Source organism: Petaurus breviceps, unplaced genomic scaffold, assembly GCF_028583685.1.
Source record: "Petaurus breviceps papuanus isolate PSGF00001 unplaced genomic scaffold, PetGlider_PUasm1.0 90792, whole genome shotgun sequence".
Lineage (NCBI taxonomy): Eukaryota > Metazoa > Chordata > Mammalia > Diprotodontia > Petauridae > Petaurus > Petaurus breviceps.
The window spans coordinates 6,915,773-6,933,058 of NW_027187347.1; the positions used below are offsets into that span (position 1 = coordinate 6,915,773).

A 17,286-nucleotide genomic window follows, 5' to 3' on the forward strand; every position below is an offset into this window, starting at 1 on the left:
CCATTCACTTCCTACATACTTCCCCTCAGATTAAGACACTCCATCTCATAGCTCAGGACATTTTTTCTGGCTGTCCCCCATTCCTGGAATATTCTCATTTTAACCTCCTGGCCTCCTTTAAGTCTCAGCTAAAATCCCAATCTCCCATGCAAAAATCTTTCCCACCCCTTCTTAATTCTAGTGCCCCATCCTTTTAATTATTTCCTGTTTCTCCTGTATATAGCTTCTTTGTATGTATTTGTACATCTTCCTCATTTATTACTAAACGATAAGCAATGTATTCAGGTTTGATATCCATTTTATGACTTCTCTTCTTCTTCTGTAACTCTCTATTACTTTCAATTCTGAAGATGTTCCTAGGAGTGAAACAGAGAGAACATAGATAACTGAATCTTGTTTCTTGTCTATATAGCCTTCAGAACCTCTTAACTTTTTATTAAATTCATACATTTCAGCTCCCATTCTTAAATACTTTTAGTATGGAATTTTTTCTTCTATCTACTATTTTTCCTCCTATATCTAAGCATAAATTGAATTTTTTTGTAGAATCTATAATAAACATACTCTGACATTTTCTTCATGTAGTTTCTTGCACTCAGTCCTAAAACTAAGAGTATTTTATATTGACTCTTTATAATGACTGGATTCCCTGATTGTAAATTTATGTTTTTTGGAGGTTGAGGGGTAGTGGTGGGGTTTTTTTCCCTTCCCCCCTGCCCTGAACAGTTTTTTTTTTAAAGTATACATAGTTTGGGGGAAGGTGTCTCAACTCACACAAAATGCAGACATTTAATATGTGACACTCTTAAGGAGAACACTTTAATGATACACAAGTGCTTTTTAAAAAACGTTAAAAAAAACTTTAAAAAGTGTTGTAACTCTGATTTAATTTTATTTGGAATTTTTTATTTCCTTAATCTGTAAAATTTGGGGCATCATCATTATAATTATCATTATTTTTTTTTACCAATTTTGCATTGAACAATGTATCTTTATTCTTACTGCTTCTGCAGGCTGGGTGAGTAGGTTCATCATGTTTCATTTTCATTTAATACGTAAAACTACAACTTTCTTTGTGAAGCAAACTTAGTGAATCCTTGATTATTTTTTGTTATTTTTTCCCCAAAGGCAATTGCTTTTAGTAGGCCAGTTCTCCTTTAACATACTCTTCCACAAAATCTACTATATATATGGAAAATTAACTAGTTCTTCACAAAAGGATTTTTCAATAGGCCATTAAATTGATTTCTCTTGTATTTTAGTTATACCTTTTGGAAAGTTTTGTGTATTATTTATATGTGCCTTCTAAAGCTCTCAGCATGTAAAGGAGTAGTGAAGAAGACACAGGTTCAGTCCTGCCTCTGATGTGATAACCTGCTAGTAGTATGACTCTAAATCAGTTTCTAATGCTCCTGAGTCTTTGCTTACTTAACTGTAAAATGCAGGTAATAATATCAGCAATACTTTACAAGGTTGGTGTGAGAATCAAATCATTTACTAGGTATAAATTATGCTGTAAAATTTAAAGCTCTAAGTAAATGTCACATGGTATTAGTACTATTACCACCACCATCCACTGCTGTTATTTTGAACTCCTGGATCTTTCTTTTGTTTTGCTTTTGCTAACAATTTGTTTCTTGAATTATTTTTCATATGCACTCCTTTCAATGTTATTCACAAAATTAGCATATTAGTTATACTTATATATGCAAAATAAATAAAGCAAAGTAAAATCTTTAATCTATGGACATGCTTTATATGTATATTTTCATTTTATAACTCATTTCAGATGACAAACTGTGTTCTTCATTGGAAATATGTTCATATTTTATAGATGCCCCTGAAGTTTCAGTCACAGGGTATGATGGGAATTGGTTTGTTGGAAGAATGAATGTTAATCTCAAGTGTAATGCAGATGCAAATCCACCACCTTCACAGTCTAAATGGAGCAGGTAACAGAATATTACTTTAAAGGAGGAAATTTTCTGTAAAATATATTTTGAAAATGGATGGCAATACTTCATGTCCTTCACGTTCCATTTCTGTAATTGATATCTCTAAGCTCCATTAATCATTATAGGTAACAGTACTAGAATTGGACCTTTAGTACTTAGGAAAGATATAGAATACACTGATACAGAAAGGTAAAGAAGTGATCTAAGGGGCAGGCGGCAAGAAGAGACCATAGGGAATGACAAGAAATGTCCTTTACCCAAGACTAGGACAAAGAGGAGAGAATGTGACGGATGATGTTGAATAAGTTAGAGATGGTAATTAGAGAAAAAGATTGCTCCTGATGAGTGACCTTTTTTTTCTTCATTAAACTGATATGTAAGAGGGAAGAGAGTAGACTAGGTAGATTAAGAAGATTTGCAGTAGGTAATAGGATCTTAGATTCAGAGCTGGGAGGTGCCTTAAAGTCCCCCATCCAATGGTGCGATCTAGAAGGTGCCATCTTGTTCTCCTTTCTTGTTTCACAGAGGATGAACTGAGACTCAGAGATTAAGTGGCTCCTGTGGTCACAGGAGTATTAAGCCACAGAACCAGGATTTGAGCTTAGATTTCTGAGACTAAATCCATCTCTCCATTGTACTCTGCTGATGCTGATGGGAATTAGTGCTAGAGAGTCATTCAGAAAAGAGTGACAGAGTTGTCTTGCCTCTGGCTCACTAGAGATAAAAGAGCAGATTTCTACCAAACCCAGACTGCCTGGTTGTGACTTCCTCTAGTGGGATTAAACAGCATTACAGTTGGGGTGAAGAAAGCCAGAATGGTGGGAATAATCCACTGTTGGAGTCTGGACATGGATAAATACAGGTAAGGTAGGAAGGACCGAATTGCAGCAAGTTAATAAAATCATAGTTTTAGAAATGGAAAAGGACATTAATGATATCAGGTATATTTATAGATGGACTGAAGCACATAAAGGATGAGTGACTTGCCCAGGGTCCCATAGCTAGTAAGTGCCTTCTTATTAAGAGGCTAGATTTCAACCCGGTTCTTGACTTCAAAAACAGAACACCCAATCAACTCTTATCATCCTGCCTCTCAAGGGACTTAAAGGTAGAGAACACTGTAAAGTTGAACTGGATAACTATAGAGTTATGGTTCTGAAAGGATAAAATGAGACTAGAATAGGTATGATAGCCTGGAAAAGTAGCAATGGGTGGAGTCATATGGTAAGGAAATATTCTAGATTCAAGAGGGAATGAAGCACAGGGACAGTTGGAAAGCTAGTCCAGGCTTTCATCACTTCTTAGCTGAACTGTAGCCTTCTTCTTTTTTTTTTTTTTTAATTTTTAAGCAGTCGGGGTTAAGTAACTTGCTCAAGGTTACATGGCCAGTTATTTCTGGGTGTGGTGCTGTGTCTGAGCCTGGGGTTCGATCTCCAGATCGTCCCAACACTGGAGCCGGTGCTCTTACTCGCTGAGCCACCTGGCCGCCCCTAAGCAATTGGGGTTAAGTAACTTGCTCAAGGTTACACGGCCAGGTGTTTTCTGGGTGGGTGCTAAGTGTCCGAGCCCGGGATTCGATCTCCAGGTCTTCTCAACACTGGAGCCGGTGCTCTTACTTGCTGTGCTACCTGGCCGCCCCGAACTGTAGCCTTCTTGACTCATGTGTAAGAGCTTCATTATTGGTGTCATAGCTGTTGATATGAATCCTTCTTAGGTATATGTCTTACCATGTTCTTTCCTTGCTGAAAAGCCTTCTGCAGCTCCTGATATCAATAAAGAAAACATGCGAACTCTTGACATCACATTTCTGGCCCATCCCAATCTGGTTATGAGTTTCCTCTCTAGTTTTACTTTATCCCCCTTGTGCTGTTAGCATTCTGTCTCCTGCCTTCTTTATCCTCTGGCTTCAATGTACTCCTCTCTATCCCATCTTCCATTGTTCTCTACTTCTCAGGGTCCTCATCTATCTTCTTAGACTCGAGTAGGATACCTCCTCTTTAAAACCTTCCCTGATTAACCCACAAAATGTTACTGTTCTCTTCACCCTCAGATTATCTTGTATTTTTGTATTTACCTTCGTGTAGGGAGAATGCCAAAACTTTTTTGTTTTGGTTTTTCTATTTTCTATTCTTAGCAAAGTGCCTTTCACATTATAGAAGTTGCAGTTTGTTGAGTTGATGTCATTTGAACACTTCTAATTAAAGGCATTTTCTAATTTTATTAACATTTTAAAAATATATGATTTACCTGAATTAAGCAACTATTAAATAACTACTAAATGCAAAGTAAAGAATAAAAGTTGAAATATAATTTAAAGTTCTTCAAAAACTTTTTCCTCTGCATTTCTGATACTTTGACTTAACTTCTTAATAGACTTATATTTCAAGAGAAAAATGTTAATGATCTTTTGTTAACTAAAGTATTATGACTACAGAATTATAAAACTGCCATTTGTTTAGGATAATTTTCCTCCACAGTTGAAATTACAATGTGCTAGGCACTCTGCTAAGTGCTGAGTGTATAAAAAATGGCCAAAGACTTATGTGTGTGTGTGTGTGTGTGTGTGTGTGTGTACGTACACAAAGCAAGCCTTATATAGGGTAAATAAGATTTTATTGGTATAGGGAACTTTGGGAGGGAGAGGGGGAGAAACTTCCTCTAATACAGTTTGACAGTAATCGGTAGTCTTAGATACTTTCTTAAGTTACCAGAGGTAAAATGACTTGCCTAGGATTACACCAGTGTGCATCAAGGTAGACCCTTGAACCCAGGTACTGTTTACCCTAAGACTAGCTTTCTATACCTTATGCCTTGTGCCTCTTTTCAAATAACAATGTTTTGGAGCTTAAATAAATGGGTATTAGTGCATTCTAAGAATATCATTAACATCTTTGAACATCTTTCAGGTTGGATGGACAGTGGCCTGATGGTTTAGAGACTTCAGAGAATACTCTGTATTTTATCAATCCACTGACTTACAATTACTCCGGTGTTTACATCTGTAAGGTTACAAATTCCCTTGGCCAACGAAGTGCTCAAAAGATCATCTACATATTAGGTGAGTTGCCATTTCCCTGCATTTAACTGCTTTAAAGTATTCTATTAAATGTCCTTATGGTATTAGAGCTAAATGAAGATCCTTTTTGGTCTTATTTTTGGATTTCTTTGGTTAAAGATTTTGAGACAAATGGATTTAATAAAATATGTTTATTTAAAATAGTTTGTTCTACCAACTAATAAAAACAAAGTTTTCTTGCCCCTTTATTTGCTTTGAATTTTCAGTCCTGTTTGTCAAGACTGATAACATATTAATTGGGACAGAAAAGTCTGCATTTGCCTTATTAGTAAAAAAATGACCTACTTTATGATCTTGTTTATTTTCATCGGATTAAGACTTCCAAATTGAGGCACTTTGATACTAAATTAGGAATATTTTTATGTGGAATTGTAAAGACTATATTTTTCTATGCTCAGTTTCCAAATTAGTTGTTGCCATAAAAATTGCAGTTAAATATTCTGGCTAAGTTTTGTTATGAGAGAATTGGGAGTTTATGCCTGGTTATATCTTTTAAAATTTATCTAAAATGCACAATTTTGGGACCCTCCATCTAATTATAAACAATTTTAAAAACTTATTTTGTGGTGGTATCTGTAAGTAATATCAAGAGTTGGCTAGATATTTATCTATATAAATGAATTAGTAAAAACATAATAATAAATATTTTGACCATATGCCTTGACATATGGAAAGAATAAATTTAATTTTTATGTGATACAATGTAGTTTGTATTATACTGAAATGATAGGTTTTTAGGTTTGGTATTATTTTTTTGTTTCCAGACTATATTTTTAAAAATCTCTGTTGTTATAACTTAATATTTATCAGTTTTTGAAATTCTTTTAGTTGTATTGACATTACTATCCTTATGTCTTTTTGAAATTATACTTATCCATATTTGTTAGCATCATAATTATCAAAAGCATCATCATGATTCAATATCAGTTTTATGTATATATATATATATATATATATATATATATATATAATGTCATAATTTTGGAGCTAGATCTTAAGGATCTTAGAGACCATCTGGTCTAATGAAGCCAAGAAAGGGGAATTGACTTATTAAAACAACATAGACACTTGTGACAGAGCTCAGATTCACCCTAAGATGTCTTCTTCATTTCTGGTGTTCCACATTGTTGTATAAGTGTGTATATTTATGACTTCAAGGATCATTAACTTTATCCAAGTCTTGCTTGTTTCATACCTTAGTAGGTAGGTAGGTAAAAAATAGGTAAAAAAAATTAAATCACATGGGATAATTTCTTGGTCACCCCTGAACAACACATTAGACCTGTGCTAACTTTTCTAGTGTAGTTGGACTTGCTAGAGCTTACACTTGACTGTTTTGGCCTGCAAGAACTCCGCATCATATCTGTGCCAGTATGAATCACTGTAAGAAGGACTTTACTAGAAGATATGAATACAAAATGTTCGTATACACATACAGCAGAATTAATTTTACACATAGATATACCAGCAAGGATAATTGAGGACTAAATTTGATAATTTTGATATTTTGTGGTCTTAAAGTCTTCATTTAAAATGGATTTGAAATTGAGCATTTATTAAGTAATTAGTAATGTTCTACTTCAAGTAGAAATCCATCTCCACAAATCTTTTGGACTTCATTTTTTTTTTCAAAATGCATTTATTAAGTAAGGCTAGAGAGTTAGTCTTGTAATTTTAAAAAATCAAGGTTGAAGTATTGCTTCTATGTGACCATGGGCAAGTCACTTAAAATCTTAGTGCCCTAAGTAATACACTAAGATTATAAGTTATAAAGGAGATGCATGTCTATCTGCATCAATAGAAGAAATTTATATACCTGGAAAACTATAAACTGATGAAATCACAGGTCTATATTCAAACATTAAAAAAAAGTTTTGTTTTAACTCAACATTAAAAAAAAAGTTTTCATTATAACTTAACGAACTAAGATGTAGTTCCCATCTCATTACAAAGAACTACAAGGAAGTATGCAAATTACTTCAAATTAATAGATTTTTTTTTTGTATTAAATACCACTTGTAATGCTCTATTTCATAGAAATCTTCATTTGTAGTAGGATATGACCCAAATTTCATTTTCGGTATGTAAAGATGAAAAATATTGTAATTTTTAAAAGACAGTGATTTCTCCTAAGGCTATCATCCTTCAGAACTGGAGAACTAACTGCTTATCTGCCTTATCCGTCTAGCAATAAATGTTTCCCTAAAAGGCTAGTTGAAAAAATATAGCACATTGTGTCATCTAAAACAATTTCAGGGATTTACTGGTCCAGAAGTCTTCCATTGTATGATTGGGACCAAGCAATAATCTGTAAAATGTAAGATTTGACCACATGACTTTAAAGATCCACTCCAGTTCTAGATCTGTAACTCTGTGGTCTAAAGTGCTAGGGACTTTCCACTGACTAAAAGATTTACAAGATATGGTTCTACCATTCCACCCATCCTACAGTAGCCTTGGACCAGGGGCAAAAAAGAGAAGATTGACCATGAAAACAGTTTCCACCAATCCCCTGAGATTAAAGAGCTGGTCTTTTCAAATATTACTAAAAATCAATTTTGTGATGTTTTCGAAGTATCAGTATCATCAATAATAGCTTCAGGCATTTATTAAACAGTTACTATGTCCTGGGCACTGTACTGAGTGCTGGGGATGCAAAAAAGGCCAAAATGTGATCCCTGCCCTTAAGGAGCTCCCATTCTATTGGGAGAGAGAACATATAAACCACCATGTTACTTACAGGATATATACAGGTAAATGACTGAGGGAAGATAACTAATAGTGGGAAAAATTGGAAAAGATCCAGAAAAGGTATCTTGCAGTCAGTAGGAATTCAGCTGCGTTTTGAAGGAAGCCAGGGAATCCAAGAGGCAAAGAAGAAGAAAGACTATTCCAGATATGGTGGAAAGTCAGGGGTTGGAAAATTCATTGTGGTGTTTGAAGAGCATTAAGAAAGCCAATGTTACTGGATCATAAAGTATATGAAGAGGAATAAAGTGTAAGAAGACTAGAAAAGTAGGAAGGAGCTAAGTTGTGAAGGACTTTAGAGTTTACAGAAGAGATTTTATATTTGATCCTACAGGCAGTAGGGAGCCTTTGGAATAGGAGTGATATGGTCAGATGTATACTTTATAAAAGATCATTTTGACCCCTGAATGGAGGCTGGATCAGAGAAGGGAGAAACTTGAGGCAGGGAGGCTAACCAATAGGCTATTGAAATAGTACAGGTGTGAAGTAATGAAGGCCCATATATGAATGCATTTTCGTTTTTGGGGTGGGGTCAAGGGGTGTAGCACCAATGCAATATTTACAATGATCACGATAAAGTCTATGACTATAAGTATCGCATGGCGTTCGATCACGAAATATACCAAACTGTCCAGATGGCCGATAGAACTGAAGCATTTATTTAGTTACCAGAAAACTGAATCCCAAAACCAGTAAGCCTATTCCATCATAGTACCAAAGATACTCAGAAGCCACAATAACACTGAGAGCCACAGCATCCTTCAGCCTTCCCACAAACCAATACAAGATCAATATTTACTCATAAACCTCTCTATCTCCTTGCCGAGCCCCTCTCTGCCCCATCCTTTGGCTAGCTCTGACTAGCTTCCTGTGGGCTCTGCTTCCCTTCAGCAAACTCTTCCCACCACAGGCTCCATGTGACTACATTCAGCCTATCAGGGGGCAGAGTTTATCTTCACAGCAGGGAAGTATCCTGTGGGCTCTGCTCCACCCTTTAGCAAATTCCCTCCATCACAGGCTCCATGTGATTACATTCAGCCTATTGGGGGGGTAGAGTTTACTTTCAAAGCAAGGGAGGTTTTCATACTCCCTCCTAGGTCTATTAAGGGGCAGGGAAGATCTTCAAATTCCCATTCCCATTACAGGGGGGCTGGTTGGAAGGCCAAATACATGCCTATAATTTCATGATCGTAAGGAACCTTCATTGTCAAAAACTTTCTCTACCAATGCAAATCAGCAACTCTGTAGTATTTTATAGTCTCGGAGACTTTCTTGGAACTGTTGGGGTTATAAATAACTATTCCTGATTTATACCGCTGGTATCTCTCAGTCAGGATTTGAACCCAGCTTTCTTATTCCAAGGCCAGGCCTCTATCCACTACATCACACTGTATTTCCTTTTAGTCTGAGGTTTTTGTTATCAAAAGGATACTCCAGAATGAGGAAAGGAATTGTCCTGCTACTCTTGATTAACTGTTGGGGATGGGACCATGCCACCTTGGTTCCTGTCTAGAGGAGATTTGGCCAGAATGGCGAAAGGTCTAGAAAAGTGCCACGAGAAGATCATTTGAAGGAATTGGGGACTGCACTAGGAGAACTTTTTAGAAAAGGAAAGCAGAGTTCTGTTGTGTGACTTCTGAAACACAAGGTAAAACCAAGGCATAAAAGTTATCAGTAGGTTTTTTTTCCCCTCATACAGTGAAGGACTTTACAGTAAATAGACTTTTCAGAATGGAGTGCCCCGCCTCTGATGTAAGTTAGCTAATTCTTCAACAGTTGATAGTTTCAGTTTGGTTGGATGGATATCTTTTATAGGGGTATTCCTCTAAAAGAATGTAAATTCCTGGAATTTTGTGGGAAATAGATTTATGTGACCTCTGCATTTTCAACTAACTCTTAAGCTTTGTAGATTATCTATGCTTGCTTAATAGCATTTCCATTTTGTCTCCTGCTGTCTTTCCAAAATCTTTTTTTTATCCTTCTTCTTATGACTATATTGAGGAAAGTAAGAATATTACCATTTAGCACAAATGTTTACCTTAATAGCAACTAAAATATCACATGAAATTGGAATTGAATTAGATCTTGTGCAGTTTCCTTGCCTTTTTAGAATTTCTAAGTCATTCTCTTATACATCATTTGTTATGCTGAACTTTGATTCCAAATTAACCTCATCTTTGTCTCCATAAATGAAACTAGTCCATCGTCTTTTATGCATATGGGCAAAAAGTTTTATTATGAACTCTGTGTCTCCAGGCTACTCAGCTGTTTATCGTCCTGGGAATTTAGTCATTAATCTGTGTGTTTCATCTAATTTTTTTTTAATCATGTCCATCCATCTCATTGGCAGCATTATGATTAGATGAATCACTGCAGTGAATCTGCCCTTTATTTTGTTATGTAGTACTATAAAGAAAGATAACATGTTCTTCATTCCATTGACCATTCCATTGCCCAGTTTTATTATTTATTACCTGTTACTGTAACATCCATGTTGCAGAAATATAGTGGAATTGAATTATTGAACTATTCAATTGAATTGAATCTCTTTTTCCAAAAGTTAATAACTACCCATTTAGCAATAGGTTATTTTTTGTAACTTGTCCACAACTCTTCTTTTCCCTTCTTATTCTCCCTGAAAGGTGTTTGTATTGTTGAGTGTGTATTTGTTCCAAGTGCCTGAATGGATGTAACTCTTATGACTTGACATTAAAGCAATCATACTACTATAGGAATATGTTCAGATTCATTTTGAATTGATCTTGACTGGTAGTTTTCTCATTAAAAAAAGTAAACCCTAAAAAGTGCATACTGTTTGGGAAAAGCGAAATGTAGATATATATGTATATTGAAAAGAATTTTTTTTATCTAGTTTACCATAGGGAAGATGCAGTTCGTTTTTGTGTTCTTTTTGAGACTCTATTGCACATGTATATATATGATATATACACACACACATGCATATATAGAGAGAGAATATTTGTACACTACTGAGAAAAAGAACATCTGATTTAAGATTTATAACTAGTTTCTAAAAATTTCCTTATATCTAATTTTTAAAAAATCAAATTTCATTTAAGAAGATTAGGAAGAAAAATATTTAATAAATATTAATGTCAAATATGAGCATTAAGAACTTTTATCTTTCTCTGGAAAAAATTAAAATTTTCAAAGAAGATTGTGAGGATGTGTAAGTTGAAAGGTGAAACAAAAATATTTAATTTCAGAAAGTCTGACTATAATTGACTCATTTTTAAAATTTGTTTTAATAACGATTCTAAGGCATATTTAGAAAATGAACTACACACACACACACACACACATTTTTTCCAAAGATTCATTTTTCTACTTGAAACTGAAATTCCCCCTCCCCCAAAGAAATGCTTCAGGAAAAATCATTTAATCCATTGCCTCATTTTATAAAGTACTAATTCTATTAAGTTAGATTTTGTGAATAATTTAGACTTTTTATATTATAACTCCTATAATTTTTCTCTTCAAGCTGAACTTAAGATTAGATGTCAAGAATACTTCACATTCTCCTGTGTACTATATCTTCCCACAGTTTTAAAAGTTCTGTTTCATTTATTTAACACTATGAGAACTAATATTCACCTCTTTGATGTGCTTGATGGAATTACACTCCTATATATGTTTAAACTTATAGGAAGCTAGTTAGTATTATATGTTCAACAGTATTTATGCTGTACCTGCTAAATTCTCATCATATTCTGTACATACGGCATTCCATGATGAAACTGGCCTCAGTAAGTATTTTTCTACAGCTTATAACACTAGAATAATTTCCCAATGTAGACTTAGTATGTTCTAACATTTAAAAAAAAGTTTTTCAATACCAACTCATTACAAATGCTAATCTGAACTACAAAATTATATCATTTGGGTCATCTAGTCTTATAATATAGGGAATTTAAAACTTTGTAACATGTAGTTTCTTCTAAAACAACATAATTTTGTGGAAAGTGTCCTAAAATATCAATTTAATTGATGATTAACCAATGTTTATTTTTCACTACTTATATTTAGTACTTCTTTTAATGTTAATGGACATTTTACATGGTAATATAGTAGAAATATGCAGGCTCATTTGCATCTAATGTTTTAGCATTATTAGAATGTTCTCTCTAAAATATTATCCATTAATATTGATGTCAATTCCACACATTATGGAAGAATCTCTTTCTTAAAGATAGTATTGGAATTTTTTTAGTTGCCTAAAATACTTAGATGTCTTTTTCTCATGGTGTGGTCTGTTCATCTAAACAAGTGAGAATGTGATGTTCTTTATTTTCAAAATTACTAATGGTCTATATATAATACTTCTTTGGCTTCCAAAATTTGGACAGTCTATTCACTTAAGAAAAATATTTTTGAGAGAATAATTAAAACGATTAGCTTACTCTGCCCACTTACCAAGAATGTATAGTTTTTCATTCTTTAAAGATATACTTGTGATATAAAATTTAAATAAGCCTAACTTTTTTTCTTAGTTTTAGTAAAACAAAGCAAAACCAAAAAAAAAATTGGTTCTCTTCTTTCATTTTATTTGCCTCTGCCACCGGCTGAGAAATTAAATTATCTTGATGCTGATATTCCTTAAGTCATAATTATATAGGAGTCTTTCCCAGGAACATAATTTATTTAACTAAGCAAGTTGTTCCCCCTTCCTGGTGTGCAGTACTTGACAACAACTTAATCTTTAACATAATAGTTTAAGGGGGTTACCATATGTAATTTCTTTAATTCTTTCGTGGTAGACCAATGAGTACTGACCAGATATATCAGTCATGTTGTAATTTTTAAGTGTATTGGTCAAATGAAGTAACATGGCACTTTAGTCTTATCAAATTAAGAATGAAAAACTATTTTTTACTATGTGTATATCCATCAACTGTGCCTTCTTTTCAACTTGCTACTGATTTAGCTTGCATTGACATTCTTTGCCTTTCTGTGTCTTGTCTATCTTTGCTGTTTCCATTAGATCCTCCTACTACTACCACCCTACCACCTACAGTTCAGTGGCGTTTCTCAACAGTTGAATTTGAAGATGTAGATGCACCACCTAAAAAATTGCCTTTCCCATTATCAACTTTGGCAACAATTAAGGATGGCACAATTGGCACCATCATCGGGGGTGCCGTGGGTGGGGCTCTCTTCCTGATACTTGTAAGTGTTTTGGTTGGAATATTCTTCTATAGGAGAAGACGGACGTTCCGTGGTGACTACTTTGCTAAGAACTACATTCCACCATCAGATATGCAGAAAGAATCGCAAATTGATGTTCTTCATCAAGATGAGCTTGATTCTTACCCTGACAGTGTAAAAAAAGAAAATAAACATCCAGTTAACAATCTAATATCTAAAGACTATTTAGAAGAACCTGATAAATCTCAGTGGAACAATGTAGACAATCTGAACAGGTTTGAAAGACCAATGGATTATTATGAGGATATAAAAATGGGAATGAAGTTCGTTGGTGATGAAAGTTACGATGACAACGAAGATGACTTAGTTTCACATGTAGATGGTTCAGTAATTTCCAGGAGGGAGTGGTATGTTTAGCAACCACTGAATGAAAGTGACTCTGTACATTGTTTCATTTTAGTTGATCATTTTCAGATTGTTCATACTTTTTCTTGAAGGAAAAATAAGCTTTTTGAAGTTGATTTTCAAGCTTACTTTTTATATTCTAACTTGACAAATGGAAATGTAAAATCTAGGTTAAATGTATCTGAGCTGCTTTATATTTTTTTGTTCAATGCTGTACTACTGTCTCAAGATTTGAATTTTAATGCAGAGTACTTTATTGGTCTGTGGCACAGGTAAGAAGAAAAATGTTAACTTAAAGTTAAATGTATAATTTGTTTTGGTACAAAAATTAAAAAAAGCAACTACTTTGGCATTGTGTATTAAATGTTTACTTAATACTATGTTCTCAACTTTGTTAAACATACACCTATTGATCTCAAAGGTTTTCACCATCAGATGACATTACATCAAAATTGACTCTTAGAATTTGTTCAAGGATTGTTTTTTATATATTCAAAAACATGCAACCTGATGAACCATTTTCCTTTTTTAAAAATTATTTTCTAAGGTTAACAGAAAAGGAATGAATACCTCTTCATTTTAAATGAGCCTTGCCATTTTGACTATAGAGTCAGGTATACTTTTAAAGATGCCTTGCACTGAAACTATTAGTTGACTAAATTAATGGGTTTAGTTAACTAAATAAATAGGATTTTGTGTAACATCATTGCCCTTCATAGTTTGGTTTTTTAAGAAGCATATAAGAGTTAAATGGAATTGAAATTCATAAATAATTTTGCATATACTTTAATTTGTGGAGAGAAAAAAAATGATGCCATGGTGATGTTAACATTAGTTATGGTACAATAAGTGCTAAATCTCTTGCTTCTTAGCTACTTCCAAAATAATGTTGTAGAGGAGTAATCTATGATAGACTGTCAATTCTAGTGCAAATGGAATTAATAAGGTATAGACCAGATCTGGTTATAATATGCAAATAAGAAAAATGTATTCTGAGTTAAAGATTTTATGTATTTTGCAGTATTTTGTAGACTTGTTTCTAGTCATTTAAGGTTGGCTTTTAGTCAGAGGTGAAAGAAAAGTAGTGAGATCTCAATTATCCTAAAGTTGCAATATTTGGATTGTTTATAATCAGTAAATTGTAGGACTAGTAGATATCTCATACCTAACTCAGTTTGCCAGAATATTTTCCTAAAACTTTTTTTCCCCTGTATGCTCTTTAGCTCAGTGTTTGAAAATTGTTGAGTTTTATTTTAGTCAGTATAACAAATATAACAAGTATTTTTATTTTTCGGAAGTATGTATATTTGAGAAGCTAATGTCATCCAAATCTTCAAATATTGTTTTTCTTCATGAAATAATTAAAATTTAAATGTTTCTACAGTGAAGACCTGGAATTATCACACAATGGCTTACATATTATGCAGTCCAAAGAAATCATTGTGATTTATTACTCATAAGGTAATATCTGGGATTTTCTTTACTTAATTTTGTTTTTACTTTTTTTTTTTTTTTACTGTGATACTAAAGGGAAAATGGAGTTATTAAAGCCAGTAGAAAATCTTGTGGTGGAAAAAGCAAAGTAGAAGTATTACTGAGGTTGTTTTCTCTGACTAAGACTTAAGGCAAACTCTGAAAAAAAAGTTAAGGTTATATAGAACAGGTTCATTTGAAAAGATTCATTAGAACCTAAAACAAGATTGTGAATATGTATGGAACAATTACTGTGACTTTTACCTTAACTTCTTTTTTGTGGAAATTGAAAATGGGTATTTCCCTCTTAGTAAATTATTACAAGTATAATATCAGGCTAACCATTAACATAATAGTTTCTTAGAAGTCTGTCATTGAAAGATTCTCTTAGAAAATTAAGTACTGACTAATAAGCATGATGCATTATTATCTAAATCACTAGAAAATATAAATTTGGAACAATGTGAAAGTTACCCAGTTTTGCAAATGTTTATTTTTTTAAGTGGCAAAAGCACCTCAAAATGACCTACAGTATTTAGAGCTTTACAACAAATACAGTATCTGTATTTTAAAAATAGACAGTACACTGTGATCGAAGTAAATATTTTGAAGGGAAAATTTGTGGCTCCATGTTTATACTGTTAGTGTTGGTGTTTTGACCACAAAAAAAAAGAAATCTGAACTCTTTTTTTATCCATTAAGAGATGCGTTTTTGACCTTTTGTTTGACCAGTTTCATATTAGAACAATCACAAACCAGATAATGTACATAATTCTCAACTTGGGAGTAACTCTAAACAAATGTGTAATGTATTTCTAAAACTATATTTCAGATGTTCAAAGATTAAAATTTACTATATTATCTTTGAAAGATAGCTTGTTGTCTTAGAGAAAATTACTTCCTGTGAACTCACCTTTTCATGTGGGGTATTTTGCGCCTTCTATAAATTTAAGAGTTTTTGTAATATTCAGACCTCTGAGTATTTGCTATACTCGGTGTATCCACTACCAGTTTAAATAATTTGGTAAACTTTGCAAAGTTTCAGAGCTTAACTTCAGACTGATGATACTCGTGTTAGCTTTCAAAAGCCTTGCAGTATTGTTTCTTATGACATGTATGTTTGCTGTAAATAGAGACCTGATTGTAAACATGAATAGTTGTGTGAAATAAACATTTTTGTTAAATTAATTTTTGAATACAAGTGATGTACACAGCTAATTAATCTAGCAGTGTGTAAAAATGGAAGAAACCATTTCTGCAGAAGAGATTTGTTAATTTAAGACAAAAAATCTTAGTTTTATATTTCCTTTTCCATGATCTTAACTCCTTTCTCTCACATGCTTTGAAAAGTTTTTGCCTGTTTGAATTAACTGCATGAGAATTCAATGGAGAAATCAGTGTGCCTTTTCTTTTTTCATCAGTGTCTTTTGGAGAAGTATTGTTTCTTTTTTTGGTAGAGGTAGTCCAAGAAGGAAAGAATTATTAGACTTTTCTTGTTTTCTGGGTAACTGCTTTGATGGAGTTATATTTGAGGAGAATTATATAATTGGAATGGCTAGCAAATTCTAAATATAATGCAACTTTATTTAAAGGATGCTCATAGGGCCGGCTAGGTGGCTCAGTGAGTAAAGCATCGGCCCTGGAGTCAAGAGGACCTGAGTTCGGTTCCGGCCTCAGACATTTAACACACACACACAAACTAGCCGTGTAACCTTGGGCAAGTTACTTCACCCCAATTTCCCTCCAAAAGGCAATAAATAAACTTAAAAAAATAAAGGATGCTCATAAGTTCAACTTAAATATGGGGGGAAAGTCTATAAGGTTTAAACTTCAGGTATTCAGAAGCAAGAAGCAAAAGAAATGAAATACTGAGTTGCTTGTGCCTTTTTCAAAACTATACACAGGAATAATTATAGAAGGTAATGTAGACTCAACTTTTATGTGAGGGCAACAGAAAATAAAAGCAGAAAGCAGTAATTGAGTGAATTAGTAAACTTTTTTTTTTTTGGCCAAAGAACACTTTTTTACATGAGTTTTAATTTTGTTTCAAGTTTCGATATTACTAAAACTGTATCACCCATTTAATAAATGAAAGCAATGTAACTTCTTAAAAAATCTACAAGAATGTATGAAATGATGCCTCTCATGAAATTTTGAAAAGTAACAGATTTGTGCAGTGAACCAATACTCTTTCTTATTGATAATAATAACAACACTTCTAACAGACTGCATTTCCAAATTTCTGGCATTTTATGTTACATTCTTGTCTTCTATGTTTTTTGGTTTTGTCTTTTTTTTTTTTTTGCTTTTTGGAGGGCAATTGGGATTAAGTAACTTGCCCAAGGTCACATGGCTAGTTTGTGTGTGTGTGTGTGTGTGTGTGTGTGTGTGTGTGTGTGTGTGTGTGTGTGTGTTAAGTGACTGAGGCCGGATCCGAACTCAGGTCCTCCTGATTCCAGGGCC

At 33.5% G+C, this 17,286-nt stretch overlaps 1 protein-coding gene across 4 annotated transcripts in view; it reads left to right on the plus strand.

Moving 5' to 3' along the window:
* The window catches only part of NECTIN3 (nectin cell adhesion molecule 3), a 207,130-nt gene that overhangs the window by 46,864 nt on the left and 142,980 nt on the right, over positions 1-17,286 (plus strand). For 2 of the 4 annotated variants that reach the window (XM_069069821.1, XM_069069818.1), the window contains exons 4-6: positions 1,835-1,952; positions 4,862-5,013; positions 12,782-13,714. In XM_069069821.1, the coding sequence (XP_068925922.1) occupies positions 1,835-1,952; positions 4,862-5,013; positions 12,782-13,362 (851 nt within the window). In that variant the 3' untranslated portion in view covers positions 13,363-13,714. Of the gene's footprint in view, positions 1-1,834; positions 1,953-4,861; positions 5,014-12,781; positions 13,715-17,286 lie in introns of those variants that run through there. The other 2 variants (XM_069069819.1, XM_069069820.1) reach the window with 1 other exon arrangement.